The sequence below is a fragment of the Ptiloglossa arizonensis genome, chromosome 7, assembly GCF_051014685.1.
Source record: "Ptiloglossa arizonensis isolate GNS036 chromosome 7, iyPtiAriz1_principal, whole genome shotgun sequence".
NCBI lineage: Eukaryota > Metazoa > Arthropoda > Insecta > Hymenoptera > Colletidae > Ptiloglossa > Ptiloglossa arizonensis.
Window position 1 is genome coordinate 24,428,267 of NC_135054.1, and position 24,809 is coordinate 24,453,075.

The 24,809-nt window shown below is 44.7% G+C and overlaps 5 protein-coding genes across 7 annotated transcripts; all 5 read left to right on the forward strand.

Moving 5' to 3' along the window:
* The first annotated feature begins 107 nt into the window (after nt 1-107).
* On the forward strand, nt 108-2,086 carry LOC143148817 (odorant receptor 13a-like). The gene is made up of 6 exons (XM_076315518.1): nt 108-429; nt 802-1,279; nt 1,419-1,518; nt 1,608-1,730; nt 1,793-1,948; nt 2,033-2,086. Exons 1-6 carry the CDS (start codon nt 159-161, stop codon nt 2,084-2,086), a joined length of 1,182 nt encoding a protein of 393 aa, XP_076171633.1. The 5' UTR covers nt 108-158.
* Nucleotides 2,087-2,816: 730 nt separating this feature from the next.
* Nucleotides 2,817-11,345, forward strand: LOC143149706 (uncharacterized). Its single transcript, XM_076317276.1, has 24 exons — nt 2,817-2,942; nt 3,165-3,431; nt 3,531-4,017; nt 4,101-4,245; nt 4,352-4,456; nt 4,835-4,990; nt 5,526-5,577; nt 6,051-6,171; nt 6,395-6,461; nt 6,504-6,948; nt 7,013-7,499; nt 7,791-7,890; nt 8,083-8,205; nt 8,288-8,526; nt 8,594-8,600; nt 8,693-8,744; nt 8,923-9,021; nt 9,387-9,518; nt 9,588-9,851; nt 9,966-10,416; nt 10,579-10,678; nt 10,756-10,878; nt 10,965-11,120; nt 11,289-11,345. Exons 1-24 carry the CDS (start codon nt 2,912-2,914, stop codon nt 11,343-11,345), a joined length of 4,266 nt encoding a protein of 1,421 aa, XP_076173391.1. The 5' UTR covers nt 2,817-2,911.
* A 1,612-nt stretch (nt 11,346-12,957) lies between these two features.
* LOC143149707 (uncharacterized) lies at nt 12,958-13,844 on the forward strand. The gene is made up of 4 exons (XM_076317278.1): nt 12,958-13,140; nt 13,285-13,396; nt 13,484-13,637; nt 13,700-13,844. The coding sequence occupies exons 1-4, from the start codon at nt 12,958-12,960 to the stop codon at nt 13,842-13,844; spliced, it is 594 nt and encodes a 197-aa protein (XP_076173393.1).
* A 290-nt stretch (nt 13,845-14,134) lies between these two features.
* Nucleotides 14,135-15,420, forward strand: Prosalpha7 (proteasome alpha7 subunit). Its single transcript, XM_076316447.1, has 4 exons — nt 14,135-14,291; nt 14,380-14,462; nt 14,604-14,995; nt 15,079-15,420. The coding sequence occupies exons 1-4, from the start codon at nt 14,271-14,273 to the stop codon at nt 15,345-15,347; spliced, it is 765 nt and encodes a 254-aa protein (XP_076172562.1). The 5' UTR covers nt 14,135-14,270; the 3' UTR covers nt 15,348-15,420.
* A 1,074-nt stretch (nt 15,421-16,494) lies between these two features.
* On the forward strand, nt 16,495-24,416 carry LOC143149241 (pinopsin). 3 transcript variants are annotated; one of them, XM_076316446.1, is made up of 7 exons: nt 16,495-16,706; nt 16,782-17,097; nt 19,116-19,210; nt 20,425-20,535; nt 21,776-22,035; nt 22,303-22,418; nt 23,471-23,799. In XM_076316446.1, the coding sequence occupies exons 2-7, from the start codon at nt 16,897-16,899 to the stop codon at nt 23,675-23,677; spliced, it is 990 nt and encodes a 329-aa protein (XP_076172561.1). In that variant the 5' UTR covers nt 16,495-16,706; nt 16,782-16,896; the 3' UTR covers nt 23,678-23,799. The 3 variants fall into 3 exon arrangements, with proteins under 3 accessions (XP_076172561.1, XP_076172559.1, XP_076172560.1); XM_076316444.1 differs by lacking the exon at nt 22,303-22,418 and having other exon boundaries at nt 23,471-24,416; XM_076316445.1 differs by lacking the exon at nt 16,782-17,097 and having other exon boundaries at nt 23,471-24,413.
* The last annotated feature ends 393 nt before the right edge of the window (nt 24,417-24,809 follow it).

The window sequence follows — 24,809 nt, forward strand, 5'->3', positions numbered from 1 at the left end:
GGTAGCCGTAAATTTCAATAATATTTCTCTTGCGACGTTTTCCAACCGTTGAACGGTACTCCCAACATTGTAATAATCGACGAGTGTTTGTAACGAGCACTGATTAATTCCGATAATTATCGAAATTGCGGCGAATATAGAACGCATTCGATCGAGAAATGGACTTTGCCATGGGCTGGAACCGCTTTAATTTGACGCTGCTTGGCGTGTGGCCGGAACCGAAAAAGATCTCGTACCGCTCGCGTCGAATATCGACCTTTATATTTTGGTCGACGTGTTTTGTGACGTTTGCGTTCATCTGCGCGCCCCAGACAGCGAATTTAATAACGAAATCGACGAGTTTGGACGAGGTGGTCGAAAATTTGTCGATCAACGTACCGATCGGTTTCGCTCTGATCAAACAAATCGTTCTGCGGTACCACAAGAAAGGTAATTACAAACATTTCTTACATCGAACAATTATTTAACGGAAATAGAAATCATTCGATAACTTTGTTTCGCTAGTTTTTCCTTTTACATTTGCTTCTACGTTTCAATGTTTAAATATACGACAAACAATTCAAACGGCACCGTTCAAATCGAACATTGTACTCGAGTTCCAAGAGTACTTTTTAAATATCGATATCTGGTTTCCTTCGCGAGCGTTGCGCGTACGTGTTGCAATTGCACCGCAAAATGCACAAAGCTTTGTACGTTCGTTCAAAGTCGATGTTTCTACCGAATGTTGCTGCAATGAAAAGTATGTTATCATTTCGAGAGGATCGAGGTCCTTTTTTTTAAAGAAAATTTATGTATCTTTAGCTCTCACGTTATTACTCTGTGAAATATGCGACGACTGGTCCTATTCGATCCCGGACCAAGAGCGCCGAACGATGTTGAAGAACGCCAGAATAAGTCGCACGATATCAATTTTTTGCTCCGTGCTGACTTACTTCATGCTCTCTGCGTTCATATTGTTGCAAATTTGGAACAACGCGCAAAACACGTCGGAGACCGACTTGGGAGGACTTTTGCATCCAGCGACGTTTCCTTACAATATCAAGAAGAGTCCAAACTTCGAGATAACCTGGCTGGGACAATTTATGGGCACGGTGCTGACAGCGATCTCCTACTCTTGCTTCGACACGTTTCTCGCGTTCCTGATATTACATTTATGCGGCCAATTAACTGTTCTCAGAGCCGCTCTGCGGAATCTGGTTAACGCGACCAACGAGAACAATGGTGCAACGTTCCGGGAGCAACTTGGCTTCATCGTGCACAGACACAATCAGTTGTCCCGGTTCGTGCGCCAATGCCTCTAGCGATTTTTTAAAGGAGGAAACGATACTTTTGGAGAAACGATAGAACATTTTCAGTTAGAAGTTCGATAATCCCGAGTAAATTACGAATTAAGATTTTTAATCGTTAATCGTTTCAAGGTTCGCAACGATCGTGGAAGACTGCTTCAATCTCACTATACTGGTTCAAACGCTAATCTGCACGGCGATGTTTTGCCTGACTGGATATCGCATGATAACCGTACGACTATGAATACGTTGATAATTATTTAAGAAACGATTTTCACGATTAAAGAAACCTTTTTATACATACGTGTTTATCCGTTATAGTCTGTAGACCAGAAAGAAGAGGACGCATCGATAGTTGGGTTAATATTTTTTATCGTTCACGTCATCTACACGATGTTGCATCTGTTCATTTATTGTTACATGGGCGAGATGCTTCTTGGTCAAGTGAGTCGTCTTGCACGAATGCTCGAGCAATTCGTTTACTCAATTTACATCTTAATTTTCAGAGCACCGGAATTGGCCAGTCCGCGTACGATTGCGATTGGTACGACTTACCACCGAAAAAGGCAATTTCGTTAGTTATCGTAATATGTCGTGCGAAAATTGCCTTTCGAATAACTGCTGGAAAATTCAGTCCCGTCTCTCTGGAGCTGTTTAACGTCGTGAGTTACACCGACGTCGAACGTCTTTCAAACGTTAACCTTGAACACGGTCGTTCGCTAGAAAATTGAAAATTATCGTTTCAGATTTTAAAAACGTCGGCTGGGTATCTGTCCGTGTTATTGGCTATGAAAAATTGAACAGTCGAAGAGAAATGGCGTCAACACTGTCAACTGTTGAATTAGTCCACAGGAATAAAAATACGAGTCACCCTTAACGTTCCACGCACACATATTTATATGTACAGTGTAACAAAATTGCAAGCAATAAGTGCAAAATATAATATTTGATATATATATATATATATATATATATATATATACATACTCGTTATCGATAAATTTCTATGCTTACTCGTCTGTCCACCGCATCATCGATTTTTTATTTTACACCAACGAATGGAATCGTGACACAAATTACATATTTTAGCGAAAGTGCTTTGTCACTTGTGCGTAACTAATTAAATGCAGCCGACCAAAGAAGTTACTGATCAGGTAAAGTAATCGAATCGATGAAGTATGAATGCACAAATTTTTAATTCGTCGAATACCGTCTGTTTTTTCTCCGGCATTCGCTGACCGTAAGACCGATTCGAGGAACAAAAAAAAATGGGCCAAGCGAACAACAAAAGGAAGAAGAAATTTTTGCAAACACTTTGGAGCACAACGTTTGCGATACACGTTCAATTCGACGAGTTCCATGAATTATTCGATGACGTAAAAGGAAGTTCTCTGCATGGTAGATTAGCTCGAAGACAGTTTATCCACGGTTGAAATCGATTAGAAAATTTGTCCTACCACGGTAGATACGAAACTTCGTACTTCCATCGGTTCTCCCTTCCACCTGACTTTATTGCATTTTCTACAGAGGTGGGTTCTGACTTTTTTACGAGCATGCGTCCTTTCGATGACTACGGAATACAAGAGACAGGAGTACCGTACTAGTCATTCGAACGAGAAGTTCACATGTGCGAAGCATCGATGGATTCCGATCAAGGTACGAAGTCCTCTCAAAGTCGAGGCAAACTTTCGATCGAACTAGTAAAGATCTAAAGTTACATTGTATAAAATACGAATACGCAAATTTCAAAGAAATTCCTATTAGATTCCACGATGTTCAGGCTGATCACTGGCCTAGCAAAAATTATTTCTTCATCGTCGAAGTGCTTCGATTGACCGTCTTTGCTGTTCAGTGTTTACCGGTATAATTGTTTCGCAGATTTGAAAATGGCGATCGGATGGAATCGCTTGAATCTTCGTCTGGTCGGCATTTGGCCAGAGCCTGGGGCATCCAAAGAACGATCGTTGAATTACAGAGCTTTGATAGCCAGTTTGTGGCCTCTCGTTTTCATAGCCGCACCGCAGAGCGCGAATCTATTTCTATTGAACGGAGACCTGGAGCAGATTACGCAAAGTTTGTGCTTGGCCAATATTCCGGTGATCAACGGATCCGTGAAAGTATTTGTCACTTGGTATCGACAGCAAGGTAATGAAAAAGTCTATCGTAATTATTTACGTTTCACGATCGAGTCGTGCTCGTTGACCATTCGACAAGATTCGAGTAGCTATTGATCTATGTTCGAAGATCTCAAACCGCTCCTGAAATCCTTCTACGACGACTGGAACAGTTCAAAAACCGAAGAAGAGAGGACAACCATGGTGAACAGCGCCAAGATTGCGAAGAACATATCCACTTGGTGCACCATGTTGACTCAGATAATGGTTACCACGTATCTCAGCCTTCGAACGATCGCGATCATCAAGTCCGACAAAAGCGTAGATAAACAAGAAAGTCTATTGCTCTACCCCGGATATATTCCCTACGATATTCGACCAGTGTTGACCTTGGTGTTGACCAACGTGGGACAAGCGTTCGCGGCTTATTGCGTTACGGTTCCTTACACCAGCGTCGACACTTTCGTGGCTATGCTCGTGTTGCACACGTGCGGACAATTCGAGAATTTGAGAAGAAGATTGGAGGGACTGATGGACGAGGAAACTTGGACCAGGAACCAGGATCAGATCCAGAAGGAGCTGGTCTCGATCGTGAAGAGACACGAGCATCTGAACTGGTGAACGAAAGCTTTGTATCGTCGAGGCAAAATCGATCGGCTTCGAAGGTCGGAACAATGATAAATACGTTTTGTTGATAAAGGGTCGCAACCAGGATCGAGGGATGCTTCAGCCAACTGTTACTGCTTCAATTGGTGCTTTGCACCATCGAAATATGCTTTCAAGGCTTTCTATTTTTCAATGTAAGTTTTCCCCACAATTTCCTTACGTTTTTATTTTACAAAATTGTATCTATAACAATTACGATATCAACCGGGTCGATTAAGCGGTGTACATTTTGAACAATATATTCTTCGAACGATATAAATTTCACAGGCAATCACCCAAACTGAGGTGAAACTTTTAAGCGTGCAAATGGTTTTCTTCTTTCTCTACGTATCGTTCAGCGTAGTGCATATATATGTTTATTGTTACGTAGGCGAAGCACTTCTGATCCAAGTAAGTATCGTATCGTTTCGTTACGTTCAACGCATTCGTAATCGAAGCGGTTAAACTGGAATACCCTCACTCGTTACAAAATGGAAAATTGGGATCGAAAAACAGATCTCTTTCGTGCAAAACTTTTCGTACCAAAATGCTAAAATCTAACATTCCGGATTCGTTATCGAGGGATCGAATGATATTGCGGTATAATCGTGGTTCGTGTGCATCCGTAATAGCGCGTTTCCAACACGAGCGTAATGAATTCCCCTCGGTTTGCAATTATCGAGAGAAATCAAGCTTCTCCTAATAATTAAAATCCTCGGACCCCGATACACCGATGCGCTAGTAGCTCGGTACAGAATATAACTCTGCTACATAATGAACACGTTTCAGAGCGGTGGAATGGGCATTTCCGCGTACAAATCGAACTGGTTCAACGTCTCACCTCCGGAAGCAAGGTGTCTCTTGTTCATCATGTGCACGTCTACTCGTCCACTTTGTTTAACGGCAGGCAAATTTGGCACCTTCTCCATGGAAATGTTCAGTGCTGTAAGTATCAGTTCGATACCACGATCTACAAAAGTATAATCACGATTATGATTTTCTCGAAAAATCGACACCGCACCTTTTCATATACGGTAATCCCTCGCAAACTGATCGAGCGTCACCCCGGATAACCGAACAGCCCTTACCCTCTCCACTGATATTTCCACTCGGCGCGAGCGGCCCATCGATTGGCAGGTTGCGCGAGTCGATGGGTCCCTCGTGCCGAGTAAAAATGTCGCTGGAAGGAACAAGCTTCGTTCAGTTGTGCGGAATAATCCTCGATCAGAAGCGAACGAGATCGTGCGTGGACCGATTATCATTGAGCAAAGCTTACCGATTCATTGCTCGTACTCCCCGAGTAAACAGCGATCGATCGAAGTGAAATCGGTGAATCGGTCGGTGAAATCTTGCTCCGCGATAAGAACATTGAATCCTAGAAAGAAAATGATCAGTTCTCAGGGATTACTGTACTTCTACCATTACTCTTTCGAAGGAGGGGATACAGAAATTACAGTGATCTTTGAACTTATCGTTTCAGATTTTAAGAACAGCACTGGGTTACCTTTCGGTACTACTGACAGTTACAGGAAGTAACGAGTAAATAAACTTCTATTGAAAAAGAAAAAAGAAATAGGTACTTTGTAAGTAGGGGCACCACGATATCTGTGTATAAAAGTTATATAGAACACTACACGATAGTTTCGATTACATTAAATATTTTCCCTAATCTTCCAACTAAAACTGTCCAGTTTGAACGGCATTTTGCAATAATTGATCAACGTGTCCGATCAATTCTTGCAATTATCAAATTGCGCGACGCGGTGGAATAATTTTAATTCGATGCTGCCGAGCACGTGAACGAGTACCGCGAAAGACGTCGTGTTTTACAACGTGGATATTCGTCTACGCACCTCGAGCGGCGAATTTACCAACCGAAATAAACGCGCCGGGACGAGGTAAATCGAAAATTTATCGATCAACGTACCGAACGTTTGCGTTTTGCTCGAGCACATCGTTCCGCGATACAATAAAAACGGTAACTATGACGTTAAGTTGCAAATAGTGGACACCAAAGATTCTCGTTCCAGATACTTTGCAAATACTTACGATCGTAACCGTTGCCATCCGTGTTACTCGAGCTGCTCGATAAATTATTCGGTGAAACAAAAAATAGCGCTCCGCATGTTCGATTAGCTTAAAGACAGTCTACCCGCGGTTGAAATCGATTAGAAATTTTTTTCACCCGTGGTACATACGAAAGTACGTCCAGCGGACCTCCCTTCCACCAGACTTTGTAGCATTTTCTACAAGCGTAGTTTGCGACTTTATTGCACGAGCATGCGTCGTTTCGATGCGGCTCCGAAGAATAAAACGCAGGAATGTCGCACGAGTCGTTACATCGAACAGTTTGCGCGTGCAAAGTATCGATGGATCTCAATCAAGGTACGAAGTTACCAAGTACCTCAAAGTCGAAGTAACATTTCGGTTCCGTTCGAGCAACTATTAACCGTCCTAGAAAACGCATTCAGCTTTTCGAGAAGAGACTTTAACGCTAAGTGTGACCAAATTTGCACGCCAATTTCGATACTTTTTCTTCCACTACTGGTCGTCGCACGAAAATTCACTTCAGTACGATCAGGCCGACCACCCTACTACCCAAAATAATACACTCTACCGGTGCAATTGTTTCGCAGATTTGAAATTGGCGATCGGATGGAACCGCATGAATCTTCGTCTGGTCGGTATCTGGCCGGAACCGACGGTATCCAAAGAACGATTATTGAATTACAGAGCTTTGATAGCCAGTTTGTGGCCCCTCGTTTTCATAGCCACACCGCAGAGCGTGAATCTGTTTCTGTTGGACGGAGACCTCGAGCAAATAACGCAAAGTTTGTGCTTGGCCAATATACCAACGATTAACGCGATCGTAAAAGTATTCTTTACTTGGTACCATCGACAAAGTAAGAACGACAGGGAAGAAAATATTTGAAAACGAATTAACTCGCTTCGTATCTATCTATTCAGATCTCGAACCTCTCGTGAAGTCCTTCTACGACGACTGGTATTCTTCGAAAAGCGACGAAGAGAGGACAACCATGTTGAACAGCGCCAACATCACGAGGAACCTGTCCACCTGGTGTACAGTGCTCACTCAAACGATGGTCACCGCGTACATCGGTCTGCGAACGTTCACGATACTGAGAAGCGACAGAAGCAAAGAGTCGCAGGATCATTTGGTGCTCTACCCGGGCTATTTCCCTTACAACGTGAGACCAACGTTGGTCTTGGTGTTGACCAACGTGGCCCAAGCATTCGCTGCTTACTGCGCCACGATTCCCTACACCAGCGTGGACACGTTTATCGCGATGCTAGTGTTGCACACGTGTGGACAATTCGAGAATCTGAAGAGAAGGCTGGAGGGACTGATGGACGAAAAGAATGGGACCAGAAGCACGGATCGAATCCAGACGGAGCTGATTTCGATCGTAAAGAGACACGAGCATTTGAACCGGTGAACGATAATTTCGTATCGTCGAGGCAAAATCAGTTGGCTGCCGGCTGTAACGCGATACGTGGGAACTTTACTCGCGCAAAGAGTGCGAAGGAAGTTCCTACGGACGATTCGAGCCACGAACGAGTTTTCGCAGTCAAGATCGACACCGTGTAGCCTCGCGCGGCCAATTGTTTTTGTCCCGATTTAGCTGCGTCGAAGATACTTTCTTATCCTGGTGTATAAATTTCATTCCGTATCTCCCGACTTTTCACGACGACAGTGACAAAAATTGTTTCTTTCGTATCAAAGGGTCGCTAGTAAGATCGAGGAATGCTTCAATCTACTAATGTTGCTGCAAATGTTACTCTGCACCACCGAAATATGCTTTCAAGGTTTCCTATTATTCGACGTAAGTTGTTCTCGCAGCTTTATTACGTTTCCCTTGAAAACATTTACACAACGATGTTTATTAACATTGCAATATTAATTTCAATCGATTCGTACTTATTTCGAACGAAATAGCCACTATTAAAAAATTCAAGTCGATTCTTATTATCGTAAAATGGTTTTCTGAGAAAATTGTTAAATGTCAACTTCACAGGTAATAATTAAAAACAAGACGGGAATTTTCAACCTTCAACTGATGTTCTTCGTACTCTTTGTCCCGTTCATCGTGATACACATGTACCTTTATTGTTATATAGGCGAAATACTTTTGGTTCGAGTGAGTATCGTATCGAAACCATTGATAACGTAGCAATACCTTTTTCGGTGAAATAATTACTAAATGGTGGAATACGTTTCAGAGCAGTGAAATGAGCATTTCCGCGTACAAATCGAACTGGTTCAACGTCTCACCTCCGGAAGCAAGGTGCCTCCTATTTATCATGTGCAGATCTTTTCGTCCACTTTGTTTAACCGCTGGTAAATTCGGCACCTTCTCCATGGAAATGTTCAGTGCTGTAAGTACGATATCGTTAACGTTGCATCGAAAAACTGCGGAAATCAACGGTCTCGTCGTTTCAGATCCTGAGAACAGCAATGGGTTACCTTTCGGTCCTTTTGACGATTACGGGCAGTAACAATTGAACTTTTCCGTCATTGAAAATTAGACATTCCGTAATTGGGAACACTAGGATACCGTTTATAAAAATTCATCGATAACAACACGTTATTTTTGCATACATTAAATACTTTATACGCTAAAGTAGTACTATTTGAGTAATCCAACGCTGTTGATTAAAAGAGTACCAGCACGGCGGAGTAATTGAACGAATAAAGTGCGAATACTCGCGTCTTTCATTCGCAAAGGACTCCTTTCCGCACGACTCGCTCGCTTAGAACCAATTCGAGCAATCGTAGGCAAAAGAAAGTCACAATTGGAGCACAGTTACGCTTGAAAATGTTTACAGAACCCGATAAATAAACTCGTAATTGGTAGAACCACCGGCGCAACTTATCGATAGAACGGTCAAGGAAAGACTGACGTTAAAACTCGTAACAGCTCGGACTGCAAGTTCAGAGGCGATGGGTAGGGATGGTAGTTACGCGTTTCTGCGAAACCATTAGATACTGTCCAAAATGTAATCGCAGTGAGATTTTTACAGTCGTACCTTGGGTAGTTTCTTCGGTTGCATTTCAATTGACAGAAACAAGTTTTAACGCAGACTTGCTTCTTTTTCGCTTACTCCTACTCCCGATACGATTATAAACAATGTTGATAAATATCTGTAACAATATGCGTTTAACTTATGTCGGTCTTTAAGAACGGATCGTGCACTTCGATCTCCTTAACACCGTACTGACATTTTACGTACACTGGTACCGGTATATTTCCAATTCACGAAGGGAGCATGCGCGAAGAAGGATGCAAGGGTGCACTTTAAATAACTGAATAGTTTTCAGTTACCGAAAGGAGACTCTTGCAACGGTTCCGATGGATGTTCAACGAGGTCAGTAGTTTTCTTGCTATTTTTCGCTATCAAAAATTGGTATTTCTATCGACCCTTATCGATATTGAGTCTAACGTACTGTCAAGCAAGACCTTCTGCGAGAGAAAAAAAACATTTATACATATATATGAGTAAACGTTGGTGATGTCGTCAGATTTAAAGTACGTGTACGGTTGGAACCATTACACGATGAAATTCATGGGTATTTGGCCGGAAGAGAGAAGGTGGAATCGTCGTTCGAGTTATCTGGTGCTGATTCCAGTTCTGACGATGGTCTGTTTCGTTTGCTTGCCCCAGACCGTGAATCTTACGAAAGTATGGAGCGACTTCTATTTGGTAGTGGAAAATTTATCGATGGGAAATATAACGATCACGATCTCGGTCCTGAAAACGATCGCCTTTTGGATCAACGGCAAACGTAAATACATATTGCGCGTTGCTTTCTATAAAAATGCTCACTTCCACGAGTTAATTGCAGTACCTTGGTAAACTTGTTCAAATAATCGCAAGGAACTTTTCCCTGGTTCGCAAGCGTTGAAATTTCTGCTCAAGTGCATGGCTCGAGACTGGGGCAAGAAAATGAACGGCAACGAACGCAAAACGATGATGGATACGGCGAGGATCACCAGAATGACGATAGTGAGGAGCACCGTGATGTGTCACTCCGTGGTGGCCATCTACGGTTGCTTGCGAATCTGCACCATGAAACAAAGCGGAACCAGGTTACTCTTCCGTGCTTATTTTCCATACGACATCGACGTCAGCCCGAATTACGAATTGACCATCTGCGGCCAACTCATAGGCACCTTTTACGCTGCCGGTGTTTACACCGCTGTCGACACTTTTGTGGCCATGCTGGTGTTTCACGCCTGCGGACAGCTTTCGATACTGAGGGAAGACATCGAGAACCTCTCGTCTTGCGACAAACAGGATTTACAGCTGAAATTGGGCAAACTTGTTCGGAGGCACGAGTACCTTAACATGTCAGTATTTTCAAACTACGACGCTTGTAATATTGCAAACGTTTAAGCGAAAAGATACGTAAATTAAGCCACCAGTTTTATACGGAAAATCGATATCGACGATTCAATCTGCAAAACTTGTTATTCCTCGATCCGCTTGTTAATTACGCGAATCTTCCCAAGGTTCGCGGAAACAATAGAGAACTCTTTCAACGTGATGCTTCTACTTCAGATGCTCGGTTGCACCGTTCAGCTGTGTTTTCAGTGTTTTCAAGCTATTGTGGTAAGGAAAATGGTTTCTCCCGGCGAAAAAAGCGTTCTCCTTGGAAAACATTTGCACAGATCCGATTTTCCTTGTAGTCGATCGGCGAGGAAATGAATCAGTTTATCATTTTACAACTTTTTTTCCTGTCTCTTTACGTTGTTTACGTTATGCTGCAATTGTACTTGTACTGTTACGTGGGAGAAAGACTCGTCGTCGAGGTACGATCTTAATAGAAATCTTTCTTTATAGAAAGAAAAATTAATCTTCCAAAAGAAGCCGTTGATGTTTCTTATTATTTTTACAGAGCACAGAACTAGCCAACGCTGCGTACAATTGCGAATGGTACGACCTATCGGCCAAGAATGCAAAACTGCTCGTAATTATCATACACAGAGCAAGATTGCCATTGCGGATCACGGCAGGAAAGTTTTGTTCTCTCACATTGGTACTCTACTCCGATGTAAGTATCCATAAACTACAATAATTACGAACACCGATGTACGTGTCGTTTTATGCAATATTTTATGCGACCGTTTGCATCGAACGCTGTTGCACTTTCGCGACAAAGTGCAGGATCCGCGATCTGCAGTTTTACGAATTTTTGCGCGATCGACTATTTGCATTTCAGATTTTAAAAAGATCAATGGGCTATATTTCCGTCCTGTATACGATGAAAAATTCATAAACGTTCGTACGCCGTTTTGAGAATTGGAAAATGTTCGTTAACAATGAAGAGATTAACGGGAAAAAGCATTTCCATACGCTTTGATCGGGTTCCACGCATCAGTCTTACCGCATCTATTTTTTCTTCGAAGTACGCGGTACAAATGCATAATATTATTTGAAAATAATTCATCGAACCTCTCTTAAATTAGAATAGGATGGAACGAATGTAAAGACGTATTTTTTAATTTCCTATTGGAAAAACGATATCCTATAAAAAGAGGGGCAACTGTAATGCCGATAGAACGATTGTTGGGTTCAAATAAAGCATAGTTCGCATCGTAATTGCTGTACCGTTATTTTAACACGGAAATGTAGATTTTGGGAGAATAGGAAAGTTACGAATATACGAAACGCGTTAAAAATAATAAAGCGCGTTCGAAGAAAGAGGAGACGATTGGTGAGTTTAAAAGTTAGATGCGAAGACACGGCGGGGAAAGTATGAACTATTAATGAGATTCTTCGAGGCGGACGTAGTCTTCGCATCAACTATGCAACGAGTGCTCGAAGATATTAGTTTTCCCCCATAATTTCATACCAGGGGATGCATCGTCTCCCTTTCGAAGAACGTTGGGTGCATACTTGAACAACTCTAAGCTTATTTGCAGTCGACTACTTACGGACGAAACACGGACACGCGAGTTCTCGATAAATATTTAAGCAGACTACTCGCGAAGCATCAATTACGACTATTCTTGCTCTATAGCCGCATCGGTTGTGTCTGTTAAAACTAATGCCCGTGTTGTATCTCGCTGGTGATTCCCGCGCGATCAATTATGCGCCCTTCGAAGAAGGCAACTGCCCTTGAAAACGAGAATTTAAATATTTATTGCACGAAACGTTTAACGCGTTCAAGTGTGCGCGTTCCGTGGGAACGTATCGTTTTAATTATTATTCTTCGATGCAATTTTTCTACAATTTCTCACCGATAATTGAAACTAAATTTCCCTCCGGACGTTTTCAAATATTTTGAACAATTTTACATTTAATCGAACGTTCGCGCATCGAGTTCGATGTTCGAGCGGGAACAACGAATGCAAAGTTGCGACGAAAAGCGCAAGTGTTGAGAAGAAAGGATCGCCATGGTACGGCAGAATGGTGCACCCGTCTCGATTCGCGGATCAAGTAAAAGTTCACGAAACGTCGCGCTTTCACCGCTTATTTCCGTCAACGTCCAAGGAAGAAAGTACGCGTAGAGCTATGCACGAGAACGACGCGTCCTCGAGGAACCCTCTAATAAACGTGATTGAAGATCGTGCTCGGTCGGTTCGGTGTTACAATGGGAGAAAACAAGGCGACATTGGCCACCCTCGGTTCGATGCACACGGATAAAAAGGCCCGGGCTTCACGGTTTGCTGGGAGAGCAAAACGTCGCCCTATAAAAACCACTGTCTTCGTTCGCCGCAGCGTCATTTGATTTTTTCCTCGAGAAATCGACACTCGCGCAATTATTTCCCTCGTTTCCTCGCGAGAATCTTCAACTCGCTCGTTCGAGTGTACGCGATTTCTTTTTTCTTTTTGAGCGAAAGCGTCCTCGGTCAAGTGTCGTTTCGTCGGTGCAAGTGCCCTTCGAGATGAAAACATCGTTGAACGTGAAATTCGTAATGGTAATGGCATTGGTGAATTACGGTGTTCTTGCTCGAAACACGGACAACAATCGTCATTTTTCCAAAGAGACGACCAACAAAAATTATGGCGGTTCCATGTTGATGGAAATCGCGAAAGAGCTCGTGCAAAGGTCCACGAGCAGTAGTCAGGTAAGTTCGATATTATTTTCATTGCTCGCGAGTGAATACTTTACGCCAATTGCGATCAATCGCGTTCGGTCGGACTGTAACAACGAACGAGGTATCAATTTTCTAAATATTTATCATCTAAAGTTTATGATTTTTTACTTTCAGGTATTAAACTTGAATCTATCGAATCTGTTGCTACTGTTGGTACTGAAAGCAGTCGTATTCGGTGCCGGATACTTAGGACACCCTGGTCAAAAAGGACGTGAATTGGAAGAAGGTTTTTCTACGAGAAAATTATAACATAAATTCTTATTGTTCGTTTCCCGTAGCTTATCCTCGGCTATCCATGAAATTTCTTTCTCAGATAGCGTAATATCCGAAGGTGAGATCACATTGGCATTGGGATATCTAATGGGGGATACGTGTTTGTACAGAGCAGCTTGCGAAGAACCGCAGATTGCGAAGGAATACGTGAGAGCCGCAGAAATGATCATTGAAACGATGAAATTGTTGCCCCGGTAAGTAACATTATTCGTTATAAATTAAAGCATTGAAATGTATTGTGCGTAATATTCGATAGAAGCCCGCCAATCGAAGGGAAATACGAAAAAACTATGGCCGAATTCCGAAAGGCCATCGAGCACGGTGTTACGGATGGTTGTCCACCGGAATATACTTGTAAAAAAGAGAACATTAAAAATTTTTTAACGGAAGAAAAGAAATGATCGTAAAAACTCGTTAAAGTGGTTTTTCGTATTGTAGCAAACATTATAATGAAACAATTCGATTGCCAAATGTTTTAAATAATAAATTGCGAAATTCTGAAACATACTTTTTCCACAATTATTATTTTCATTTACAAATCTTTGATTTTATTTTCCTTTATATTTCCTCTATATTTTCGAACGTTCGCGCCTACAAAATTGTTCATTTACCGTCATTGTTACGATTATTCGAAAAGTACCTACTACTTTCATCGAACGCCGTAAGATGTCAGTTCGAACGTAATCTGTGAAGAGAAGCGGCGCTGACTGGCGCTGACGACCAAGTTTTGATTTTCGCCTATTCACGCCGTTTGCATCGTACAAACAATTACTCTCGATTAAAGTGCTGTATTATCGACAACTTTTGTAGCCACAATTTTTGGAAGAATGAGTTCCATAGGCACAGGGGTAAATATTCGATACATTAGTTGCGAAATAACTTTACGAAACGAGTAACAGTGGTAACGATGAAACTTAACCTCGCTGGTGATTTCAGTACGACTTGTCTGCCTCGCAATTTTCGCCGGACGGACGTGTGTTTCAAGTGGAATATGCACAAAAAGCTGTGGAGAACGGAGGGTGATTATTGAAGTGACTTTCGTTAACATTTTTCTCTAGAAGCTTGCTTCTAACGGAGAATACACAACTTGTTAAGGATCTCGCCAATTTTGTTATAATTTTCCTGGAAAATACTTAAACATTGCACAATTTTGCTCGTAGGACGGTTATAGGTTTACGAGGAAAGGATGGCGTCGTATTCGCAATTGAAAAAATAGTCACGTCGGAGCTGTACGAGCCTGGCACGAATAAAAGAATATTTAACATCGACAAACACATCGGTATGGCAGCTTCGGGTTTGATTTCCGATGCCAGACAGATGGCAAAGACCGCGAGATCGGTAGCGTCCAGTTACAGATCTCAGTACGGAGTCGGTATCCCGTTAAAGTATTTAAACGACAGAGTATCCATGTACATGCACGCGTATACTCTGTATTCGGCTGTGAGACCGTACGGCTGTTCCGTAATTTTTGGTGCCTACGAATCCGACGGACCGCAGATGTACATGATCGATCCAGCCGGTGTGTCGTACGGATACTATGGTTGCGCGATCGGTAGGTGTATCACTTTGTATAAGATTTGCGAGTCGTGGTACGTTGATCCGTTTAAACGGTCACTTTTAAATGTCGTTCGACAGGTAAGGCAAAACAATCTGCGAAAACTGAAATCGAAAAGTTGAAGTTGTCAGAAATGAACTGCAACGAATTGGTGAAGGAGGCCGCACGTATCATCTATCTCGTTCACGACGAGTTGAAAGATAAAAAGTTCGAGCTGGAAATGAGTTGGGTGACCGAGCATACGGAAGGAAGACACGAACGCGTACCGGTGGAAATACGAGCCAATGCCGAGACAAAAGCGAAGCAAGCAATGGCGGAAGATTCGGACAGTGATACAGAGGATATTTAAATTGATTTAATAGTCTCAAAAAACACATTTTATATTGTAAGTTGTAATTTAAATACATAAAAACACATTGCCACGAAGTCTTCTCTGTCTACGAATGGTCCGAATAAAAATTTCTGCTCTATGTTTATAAAACTGACAAAAATGCATTTTCTCTTATTTCATAAATATTTCTGTTTTAAGGTAACGCGTTTTACGCAAAGGATCGTTAGGTAACGTTTCGCTGTCTAGGTACTGTCGAGTGACGTAATTTTTTAATCCGCAAATAAAAATCCTGTCCAGTGCCGCTTTTGTTGCACGTTATTTTCCGTCACGTCAATTCATTCAACGAGCGTTACGCGAACAGACCGAGAACAATCGTTCGTAATAATCCACGATTAATGAGTACGATCCCTTTGTGCCATTAATAGGATTTAAAGATTTCTTTTTCTCTTCGACTAACGACCTTTCTACTGTGAACAAAAAAGAAATACGTAAAACCTGGATAGGTAAAAAAGTTCTTCGACGTGTACTCTCGCGTTCGATGTCTAAAATTATTCTTTAACGTTAAAGTACATAAATGTCTACTTATCTTTGCAGTGCGAGTAAAGTATACGTTAATCGTGTAAGAAAATCTAAAAATTCATCTATTATTTTTTGGGAATCGTTGGACATTGTATTCGACGAATTTCTATCGATAAGATCGCGGGACACGATGCCGGAGCGGTGAAATAAAATTATTGAACGTTTTATTTGGAACGATTCTGTTTCTCATCGATGCGGAGTAGATTTAAGGAGAAGGGCAGAAAAATGGACGTCCACCTTGATGTTCTTTTGGGACAACTTTTTCCGATTCACGCCGGTTGGTATATCCAATGAATAAACGAACGACAATTTACTCGATTCAACGTTTCTTTTAGGTACTTACGATTCGTCCATTTTCCAAGGATGGTTCAAAATTCAAGAATCGAACTGTAAAGTCTTTGTTTCATTTACCCGAAAACTGTCGAAACGCGACGGATTCCTAATTATTCCAGCGATTTAATTAAGATTTTCTTGTTTCTCCTTCGTACAGTGTTACGCTCCGAATTCGAGGAACTATTTCTGCAATACGAAAGGAAAATAGATCACCTAGTCCATAATTGACCGTCGAAGGACCATTAAGAAGAAGATTGCCGGGCGGGAAGGACCCCCCGTTCGCGGCGCTTTCTAATTCAATCGTCCCGCAGCAATGGGGCGCGGACGATTCACGACGGTGGAGCTGATTTCGCGCATGCTGGTTTTTCACGTCGAGGGGGGTTGCTTCCATCCGACAGCGGCGAATGGTAGAGACTACGTGTAGCCAGAGGAGAGAGGGTAGTTTCAGCTGGGCTTTATATAAGGGTAGGTAGAGTTTGAAATTTCGCCACTGATTTTGATCGATGCAGACGGTTCACTTTTCGCGCGTTATCGCACCAGTGAGAGAAACGGACGAGTTTCGAGTGTCGCTCGGCTTCAACCAGCCACGTGACCTTTTTTCTCGCGACCGGCACCGAGTGTCCTGCGCGCGGAACCTGTTCCCACGCGAAAAAGAATGTCATTGAATCGTAGTATCGTCGCGACGGACGATACCGGCGAGGAACACGTTAGCCCGGTGATCTATATCGGTGCGGCGATCGTCCTCGCTTTCATCGGTTTCTTCGGCTTCACCATGAACCTGTTGGTCGCAGTGGTGATCGTTAAGGACGCGCAGACCTTGTGGACACCCGTGAACGTGATCCTCGTCAATCTTGTCGTAAGTGTTCACTTCGAAACATTTTTCAAAAAGTATCGAGAAGAGCAACGACGCGTCCGGACGTCGTCGCTGGTCATTCTGGGACGAGCGAGTACTTGCGGACTCCTCGAGATTCGAACTTCGAAACCGTTGACAATAGGAACCTCTCGGACTTGTCGATCGGAATCTAATCGTAGAGTCCTACTCGCCGTTTCGGTAATCGACGCACAGTCGGTGGACGATTTTACTTTCGACGATGAAAACTCGAGAACGATCGCTTCAGCTCCCTCGGAAGCTACGATCCGTTCGGACGTTGGCAAGAAAGTCGTCGGTCTCGGTTCTCGATCGCGACGGTCGTCCCGTTTCTACGAGCGAGTTGTTCGCTCGCTGTCGCGCATCGTCGATCGCTTTGAAACTGAAGGAAATTGAACGAAACGAGATACAAAGTCGTTGGATGTGGATGTACGACGAGTTCGAAGCAAATAGAATCGAGAAACGAACCTGGAGACCGGGCTCCCTCGAGCTCGCAGGCACACGTTTCGCGAAGCGTTGCGAAAACGTGGAACGCTCGTTGCGCGACTCCATCGAAATCGAATCTTCATTTAAGAATCGCGGTGATCACTGGAATGCGCGAGATTGGAAATCACGTGCAATTTGCGGCATCTTCGTCTCGCAATGGCCGCAGAAGATGTTAAGGTTCGCCAGGCGTGTAATTTATTCGCGATAAGCCGCTGTGCAACCCCTTCTTGCCACGTGCGCCTACGGTAAAGTGGGATACGTGCCACGTATACACATACGTATGCATTCTCCGAGAATTTACACGAAAACGGTGTTGTTGTTGTTTAGAAGTCGAGAAAACAAACAGTCGTCTCTCGCTCTCTAGAATTGTATAATTTTATAGCAAGCCTCGCGATGCAAGGTATGCTCGTAACGTTAAACGACAATTAGGAATGCTCGTCTCAAAGGGCACTTTTAAAAATTCGATAATTTTATACGTGCCGATGCGTTTTACTTTCGTATCGATCGTCCATTAACAACCGCGTAAAAAGTTCAGAATTCGATATCGATGTTCGGTCGGCTGTTAATCAGAACCGTGGAAAGAATTCCGGAATTTTGTTAAAGAGGGACGCGCTCGGATTGTTCGCACTTTTTTCGTTAAAATATACACACGCGAGCAATTTGCGCGGCACGCGAACGACAACATTTTTCTCTTCTACGGAGCGACGACATTAATTAAACACGGCCGATTAAATCCCGCTTTTGTCGCATTCGTTGCGTCCGGTACAATATTTATCGATGCGAGGTTGTCGATATTTGACCTCGAATCGCTGTCAAAGAACATTGCGACCGATTGTTCGCAATGTTCTTCTTTCGGTCGAAAAATCGGACAACTACAAATACCGACTCTACTCGTTGATTGTACTCGTTAATTATAGAAGATGATTGGACGCGGACAAAAGCAGCCGTTTTCGGGACGAGTTTGGAAAATGAAAAAATAACTCGACGAAAAGCTTCGAAATAGCGTTTCGGGTGGCGGCCGTTTTTCTTTTACCTGCCCCCAGCCCCCTGCCCCCTGGTCCTCCCGCGCCAGATTCCACGTTCCGCAACGGGCCGGAGAAATTCGGTCATCGGTTCTCGTTTAATACGGAACAAAACGGGTTCCCGCGTAGAGTGTAATCTGGTTTTTTAACGAACAACAACGATGATATAATTCGTTGGAAACGCAACGGAACGCTCGCGTGAGGGAATAATCGTGGCGGAAGGTTATTACATCGAGCAGCACTTGCGAAATTTCATTTAACGTTTACATTTACGCGGCTGGAAACAAACTTGGATCGTTCGTCGCTGGTTTTCGACGAATCGATTTTCTCTAATCGAGAAGTATCACGTACGCGGGGCGGTTTTAATTCGCGGATGCTGCGATACCGCTTAAAAATTGATATTTCGTGTTTCGTATTAAATATCGACAGCTTTATCTGCCTTTAACGCAACGAAAATGGACCGATACTCGCGCGCAATCTAATCACGATTGTTTTCAGGTTGGCGACTTTTTGGTGGCCGCCCTTGGGAATCCGGTTGCCATGGTTTCGGCGATTACGGGAGGATGGTACTGGGGCTACAAAGTGTGTCTCTGGTACAAGTTATTGTTTATTAACTAAAATTACACGGGATTTCTCCGAGGAGCGGTGGCAATCTACTCCTCCTCTTGTCGTTTTCCTTTCACCCCGAACGAACGCGATCTTTCTTTCGTAGCGGCTGCAATACGGTTTCTCGTTACGGAAAATAATTGAATTCAGCTCGATGGAACGTAGATCTTTGCGCTCGATGGAAAAAGACTCGGGCGATTCGTCTCGCGTAGACGCGCGCAACGTTGAGACGATATTCGGGATCGTCGAAGGTTCAACGATCGAAGTTCGGGAGGGAGGAAGAAACGACAACGGAGAAACGTTCGCGATCGTTCGAGCCGAAATATCGTACATTACGTGTACACGATTCAAATTTGTCGACGGAACGTCGGTTCTATAGAGCGACGCTCATTATCGGCAACAATACAATTATCGTACAAGAGGGTACGTTGATAAAGATGCGGTTCGTTAAGCATAATTACCGAAACGACCAACGTTGCTCCTGTTATTTGCGTATTGTAACGGTAATACGAGACTCGTGTCCGCCAAGTTTACATTTTCAATTACCGTTCGGTCCAATTATCGCCGCGTCGTATTTTATTTTTGCCAACTGGATGGATCGCGTCGATTCTCGAAACGACTTCTTTCGATCGTTTGGAGAACCAGTCCCCTCGTCCGTTCCCATCGTTCGAGCACGTCGTCGCTCTTTCTTATCTCCGACCGGTCACTTTTCCTTTGCGAATTAATCGCCAACTCGTCCCGTCGCGCAACTTCCCCCGAATCGTTTCTAATAAAATTATTCGGCTCTCGGGCGAGGAAAGTCGGATAACGAAGTAACTCGTTACGGTAGTTTCGAGAAACAAAGCCGAGAGAAGAAGCCCGGTTCGTCGTCGACGAGTTTGCGATTAGGAAATGGTCGGTTCGAGTTTCGTCGGTGCGCCGTTATAGGGAACAATGTCTCTGCACCGATGCCTTTGTACCGACACATTGGATCTTAATTTTCGATTAATTCCCAGCTGTTATTTCGAGAGCAGGACGCCGTAATTTCCCGAGGGAACGGTCCGTTCGATGTTACGTCTCGTTGGCCCGTCGCAACTTCCGCAAGAATCGAACCCCTTTCGAACGATTCGGTATTTTTTCGATCGATCGATTTTCAGGCGACATTGGAACAGCGAAGGGAACGATTTCGGTTCTCCGCGGTCACGATTCTGTTTGTTTCAAGGTACGCCTGGTTCATGTCTACTCTGGGATTCGCCAGTATCGGGAATTTAACGGTAATGGCCGTCGAAAGGTGGCTGCTGGTCGCCAGACCGATGAAAACGTTGTCGATAAGGTAAGGAATATTCGAGTAAACGGTATATTTCGAAAGGATTGCCTCTTGGAGGAACTCGGTGGCCGGCGACCAGTCGAATTGTAGGACAAACCGAGAGGCTCGTTTCGCTCCAAAAACCTCGAGTTGTCGCAATGCGACGCACGTGCGTGAAGAATTTACGAACCAAGTGGATCGTAACTGGTCGGAATAACGCGCGCATCGTCCGTTTCAGTGGCAATGATAATTACGACGCAAACCGTTTAATGCGCGGCTACCGCGCTCCCGTAAAGAACGCGATAGACCACGAGGTCGTTTCAAATCTCTGATAATCCATAAAAGAATTTACGCGTTACCCCGGCGTAATTACGAGTATCGCTGCCCGAGAATAATATCGTGTTCGCGATCGTGTCTCGTCGTAAATTACATACCTAATTAACTTTGGATTAACAACGATAGCCTCTATTTTTCGATCGCTTTCAACGCTGGACTGGAACGTAATAACAAAGACAGGGATTTTCATCCCCGATTAAGATGGAGGCATTGTGAAAAATTTATCACCGGTCTCTCCGACTAAGCGATATCCTTTGCGATATTCCGCTCGAGAAGTACGAGAGTAACGAAGAATTCGATCGAACGAACTTTCGTCATTTCGACGCGGTGGTTCACTTCCGAAAGTGTGTCCGCTCCTTGTTTATCGCCTTTGAAAATTATCGGACTCGTACGTACAAAGTGAGAAAAGTTCGACCGGCCGAAACCCGTGGACGAACGTGCTCTCGGAATTGACGGTGTTCTTTAACGGTAAAGAGAACCCGGTATCGCGTAGGAACTTTTACACGCGAGCGTAAACCGAAATAAAACTCTACGACCGCAAATCGAGGTAATTCCACCTGCGACCGCAAATAAAATCACCTTAAGTCGCACAGATCATTATTTAACGCCGCGAACAACACCGTTCTAAAAACTCTGACCACGAGCGACACCGATTCACAGCAAACGAAGCGCCGTCACTCCCATCCCCCGAACAACGAACAGGCCGTGCTCGATGATTAGCGTTTACATTTCAGATTTCCTTTTACAATGCCGCGTCAAAGAAACGAACGACCTTTCGTTGATCGGTTTCACCGTGGTCGCAAGTATCGTTGTTTCGTTCGAGAGCGAGACAAACGATTCGTCGTTTATCGTTCGTAATCGAATTTTCCAATTTCCGGCAAACCACCGTGGAGTTTTTCATGGTTAACGCGAACCGTCCGGTTCTCGACAGGAAGACCTTGCTGTTGGGTTCGTTCGTTTGGGTGTACGCCCTTTGTCTGTCGGTGCCACCGTTTCTCGGTTGGGGAAGCTACGGTCCCGAAGCAGGAAACGTGTCCTGCAGCGTGTCTTGGGAGGTCCACGATCCAGCCACGAGAAGCGACAGCTACATCGGGTTCTTGTTCGCGTTCGGACTCGTTATTCCGGTGTCGGTGATCAGCATCAGTTACGCATCGATTCTACTGACTTTGAGAAAAGTCCGGAAGAGAGCAGGTAATTTTGCCGCGGTTCGTTCTCGTTTAACCCGTTCGACTCGAACTACGAGAATCGTCGAAGCGTCCTCGTAAATCGTCGAGTCGGTGACTCGGTTCGCCCGCGGGAACTACGGAACGACAACCGAAACCCGAACGTGTCTCGTGACTCGATAAACGGGTCCCGCGTTCGCTCATTTCACCGCCGAGATTTCGATTTCGATTTCGGTTTCGTTCGGTTTGAAATCAGAATTCGCCGAGCGGCAAAACTGTTCGTGTTACGATTCAGGTTCGCGCGGAAGACTGGAGGCAAAGATCACGAAAATGGTCGCTCTGATGATAGCTGCCTTTTTGCTCGCTTGGTCCCCGTACGCAGCTCTGGCGATCGCCGCTCAGTATTTCGACGTAAGTACGCGCGTTCGATGCATCGTTATCGAAAGAGGTACGGTGAAACACGTGAGAGCAACGAGGGTTTTTTCTTCGAGCGGTCGATCCTCGAATCGTTCGCGGCTTCGCGAACGATACTGCGAAGTAACGCGTCGCGGGCATCTTGCGGTTTCGGAGGAACCTCGAGCACCGGTAGAAGCACCTCGGCCGTACCCAGACGCGTCTACTCGCGTTTGCCTCAGAGTTCACTGGATGCGTTCTACATTGTCTCTAGAAAGGCGAGCGAAAGCGAAGTAAGAGCAAGACTTTGCCGCGTTTTCCAGAACCACCGCGTTGGTATCGATTAACAAAGATATCGACGTCGCTCCGGAACGCGTACGTGCAACGTTACGTTCCCCCGCTCTCGTACTCGCAAGAGGCTCGAGTTTCGTATCCTCGTGCCGCTCGTTGCGTTCGAGCGAACGCGACGCGATCTGCGAAAGAGGACCGCGACGAAAGACAATCCACGATTTTTTACTCCGTAAAATATCTTTCACGGTCGAACCGAGAACTTTTGTACCTTACTATACGTCCCAAGGAATAAACGTTCGCTCGCGTTCCGAGAAAGCGACGCCTTCTACACGCTCAAAAACACAGAAGACGAGCACGCCGTTGCGCGCGGAACGACTCCGTTTCTCTGCACGCCATAGCTGCTTCCAATTAATGCGCGCCGCGGTGAAAGTATTGTTACAATTTGATTAACGCCATCGAGCATCGTTAACGACGTGGCGGGCAATGCCACGACGACGACGATGACCGACACCGAAATTCGCCGCGGAGACGGTCAACGTTGCTCTTACGGAAATCCGTTACGCTCCAAAATCGATTTTCGATCGACGCGAGAACAAAATCCAAACCGGAGAGAACAATTTTGGTAGCCAATCGCCGCTACCCGATTGTAGGTCGATTTTGGAGTATCCTTTGCGCGATGTATCGGTGTTGTCGATAACGAGGTTGGTTCGCGTCGTAATAGGAAAAAGTCCGGTCGCACCGTACGCCGTTAAAGCCCCGTCTCTCGACCGATTTCGCAGGCAAAACCTTCGGCGTCCGTGGCCGTGCTTCCGGCTCTGCTGGCCAAGTCCTCCATTTGTTACAACCCCATCATCTACGCGGGCCTGAACAGCCAGTTCCCTCGTTCCCTGAAGAAGATATTCGAGATACGGAAATCGAGGACCACGGCGCCGGAGAGTCAGAACACGGCCCTCACCGTCCTGAACAAGCAGGAGGGGAGAAACTAAGGGAAGAGGCTACCAACCACCGACACCGTCGTCGATCGAAATCCCGGGGAAATCGTCGACCATTTGGACCATCGACGCGACCGTTTTCCACAGAGAAGATTCAATATATCCGTTGGACGGCACTCGAACGACGGTGGTGTTCTTTCTTTGCCCCTTGATTCCCGGTTCTCCGGTCGGTAGCTCGTAGCCGTCTGGTTACCGATCGCGTGAAAAAATGTTTACGCCGGAACTCCAAAGTCTCGAGGATCGCGGAACGAACGAAAACGCCGTTTCCTTAGGTTTCTTTACGGTGTTCGCCACGAGGAGGATTTCGAGCGTTAATCGGCGCGGCGGTCTCTTCGCGGTAACCGCGTTTGCGCGACAAAACGGAAAAGAGCGTGACGAACGCTTTGACGCGAACCTCCGCGATTCCACGGACAATGGACGAGTATTTACGCAAAAGGTTCCAAACCGATAGACGAACGCGCGAGACGACCATCTTTTGTTCCTAAGTACCAAAGTCCATCGGACACCGTTTTTTCGAGGACGGAGGAGAACTCCTTCCGGCTAACGTCGGACTTTTGTACACTTTTTAAATAGACGCGACGTTCGCGGAACTATTCGGTCTTTGGTGTCCGATGTAACGAGCAGAGTTTTCGACGATGCGGTAGAGGAGTCGAGGGAAGAGAAAAAAGGAACGTGCGTTTTAAACGGGTAGCGATGACTCCTTGTCCAAGGACCACCGTTCTTTGTGCGTCCTCGCGAGCACGCGTACTCGCTTCGTTTCTGTTTTACGGCGACTGGGCGAACGAGATGCTCGCGGAAGAGGACTAATTGGCCGAAGGAGAAAAGGAAAGACAAAAGTACGTAGAAAGGCAGACGCGCGGTGAAAACGGAAAGGCGAATCGTAAGCGAAGTTCCCGGCCGTGGTGCTTGGAGCGTAATTTCGTTCGAGTTTCGTTCCTCGTTGTGATTTTCTTCTCGAATGTCCGTTCGAGGGCAGAAGCCGAAGAAAGCGGAAATCGACAAGGTACGTATAAAACGGTCGGAAGAGGACGCGGAGAATCCGTGGGTCGTTCCGCGGAAGGGAACCTCGATAAATAACGCGATCGTTGATAAACAGAGCATGCGTTGCACGCCACCGGCGTGGTTC

Excerpts from the sequence above, each read along its gene's own strand:
- LOC143148817 (XM_076315518.1), top strand. The coding sequence starts at position 159 with ATGGACTTTGCCATGGGCTGGAACCGCTTTAATTTGACGCTGCTTGGC. Across the intron at positions 1,280-1,418 it reads AGACACAATCAGTTGTCCCG|GTTCGCAACGATCGTGGAAG; the intron begins GTTCGTGCGCCA and ends AATCGTTTCAAG. Across the intron at positions 1,949-2,032 it reads CTCTGGAGCTGTTTAACGTC|ATTTTAAAAACGTCGGCTGG; the intron begins GTGAGTTACACC and ends TTATCGTTTCAG.
- LOC143149706 (XM_076317276.1), top strand. The coding sequence starts at position 2,912 with ATGTGCGAAGCATCGATGGATTCCGATCAAG. Across the intron at positions 7,891-8,082 it reads AAGGTTTCCTATTATTCGAC|GTAATAATTAAAAACAAGAC; the intron begins GTAAGTTGTTCT and ends TCAACTTCACAG. Across the intron at positions 8,206-8,287 it reads GCGAAATACTTTTGGTTCGA|AGCAGTGAAATGAGCATTTC; the intron begins GTGAGTATCGTA and ends AATACGTTTCAG.
- LOC143149707 (XM_076317278.1), top strand. The coding sequence starts at position 12,958 with ATGAAAACATCGTTGAACGTGAAATTCGTAATGGTAATGGCATTGGTG. Across the intron at positions 13,141-13,284 it reads GGTCCACGAGCAGTAGTCAG|GTATTAAACTTGAATCTATC; the intron begins GTAAGTTCGATA and ends TTTTACTTTCAG. Across the intron at positions 13,397-13,483 it reads AGGACGTGAATTGGAAGAAG|ATAGCGTAATATCCGAAGGT; the intron begins GTTTTTCTACGA and ends TTTCTTTCTCAG.
- Prosalpha7 (XM_076316447.1), top strand. The coding sequence starts at position 14,271 with ATGAGTTCCATAGGCACAGGG. Across the intron at positions 14,292-14,379 it reads TGAGTTCCATAGGCACAGGG|TACGACTTGTCTGCCTCGCA; the intron begins GTAAATATTCGA and ends TGGTGATTTCAG. Across the intron at positions 14,996-15,078 it reads ATACTATGGTTGCGCGATCG|GTAAGGCAAAACAATCTGCG; the intron begins GTAGGTGTATCA and ends GTCGTTCGACAG.
- LOC143149241 (XM_076316444.1), top strand. The coding sequence starts at position 16,897 with ATGTCATTGAATCGTAGTATCGTCGCGACGGACGATACCGGCGAGGAA. Across the intron at positions 17,098-19,115 it reads TGATCCTCGTCAATCTTGTC|GTTGGCGACTTTTTGGTGGC; the intron begins GTAAGTGTTCAC and ends GATTGTTTTCAG. Across the intron at positions 22,036-23,470 it reads AAAAGTCCGGAAGAGAGCAG|GCAAAACCTTCGGCGTCCGT; the intron begins GTAATTTTGCCG and ends CCGATTTCGCAG.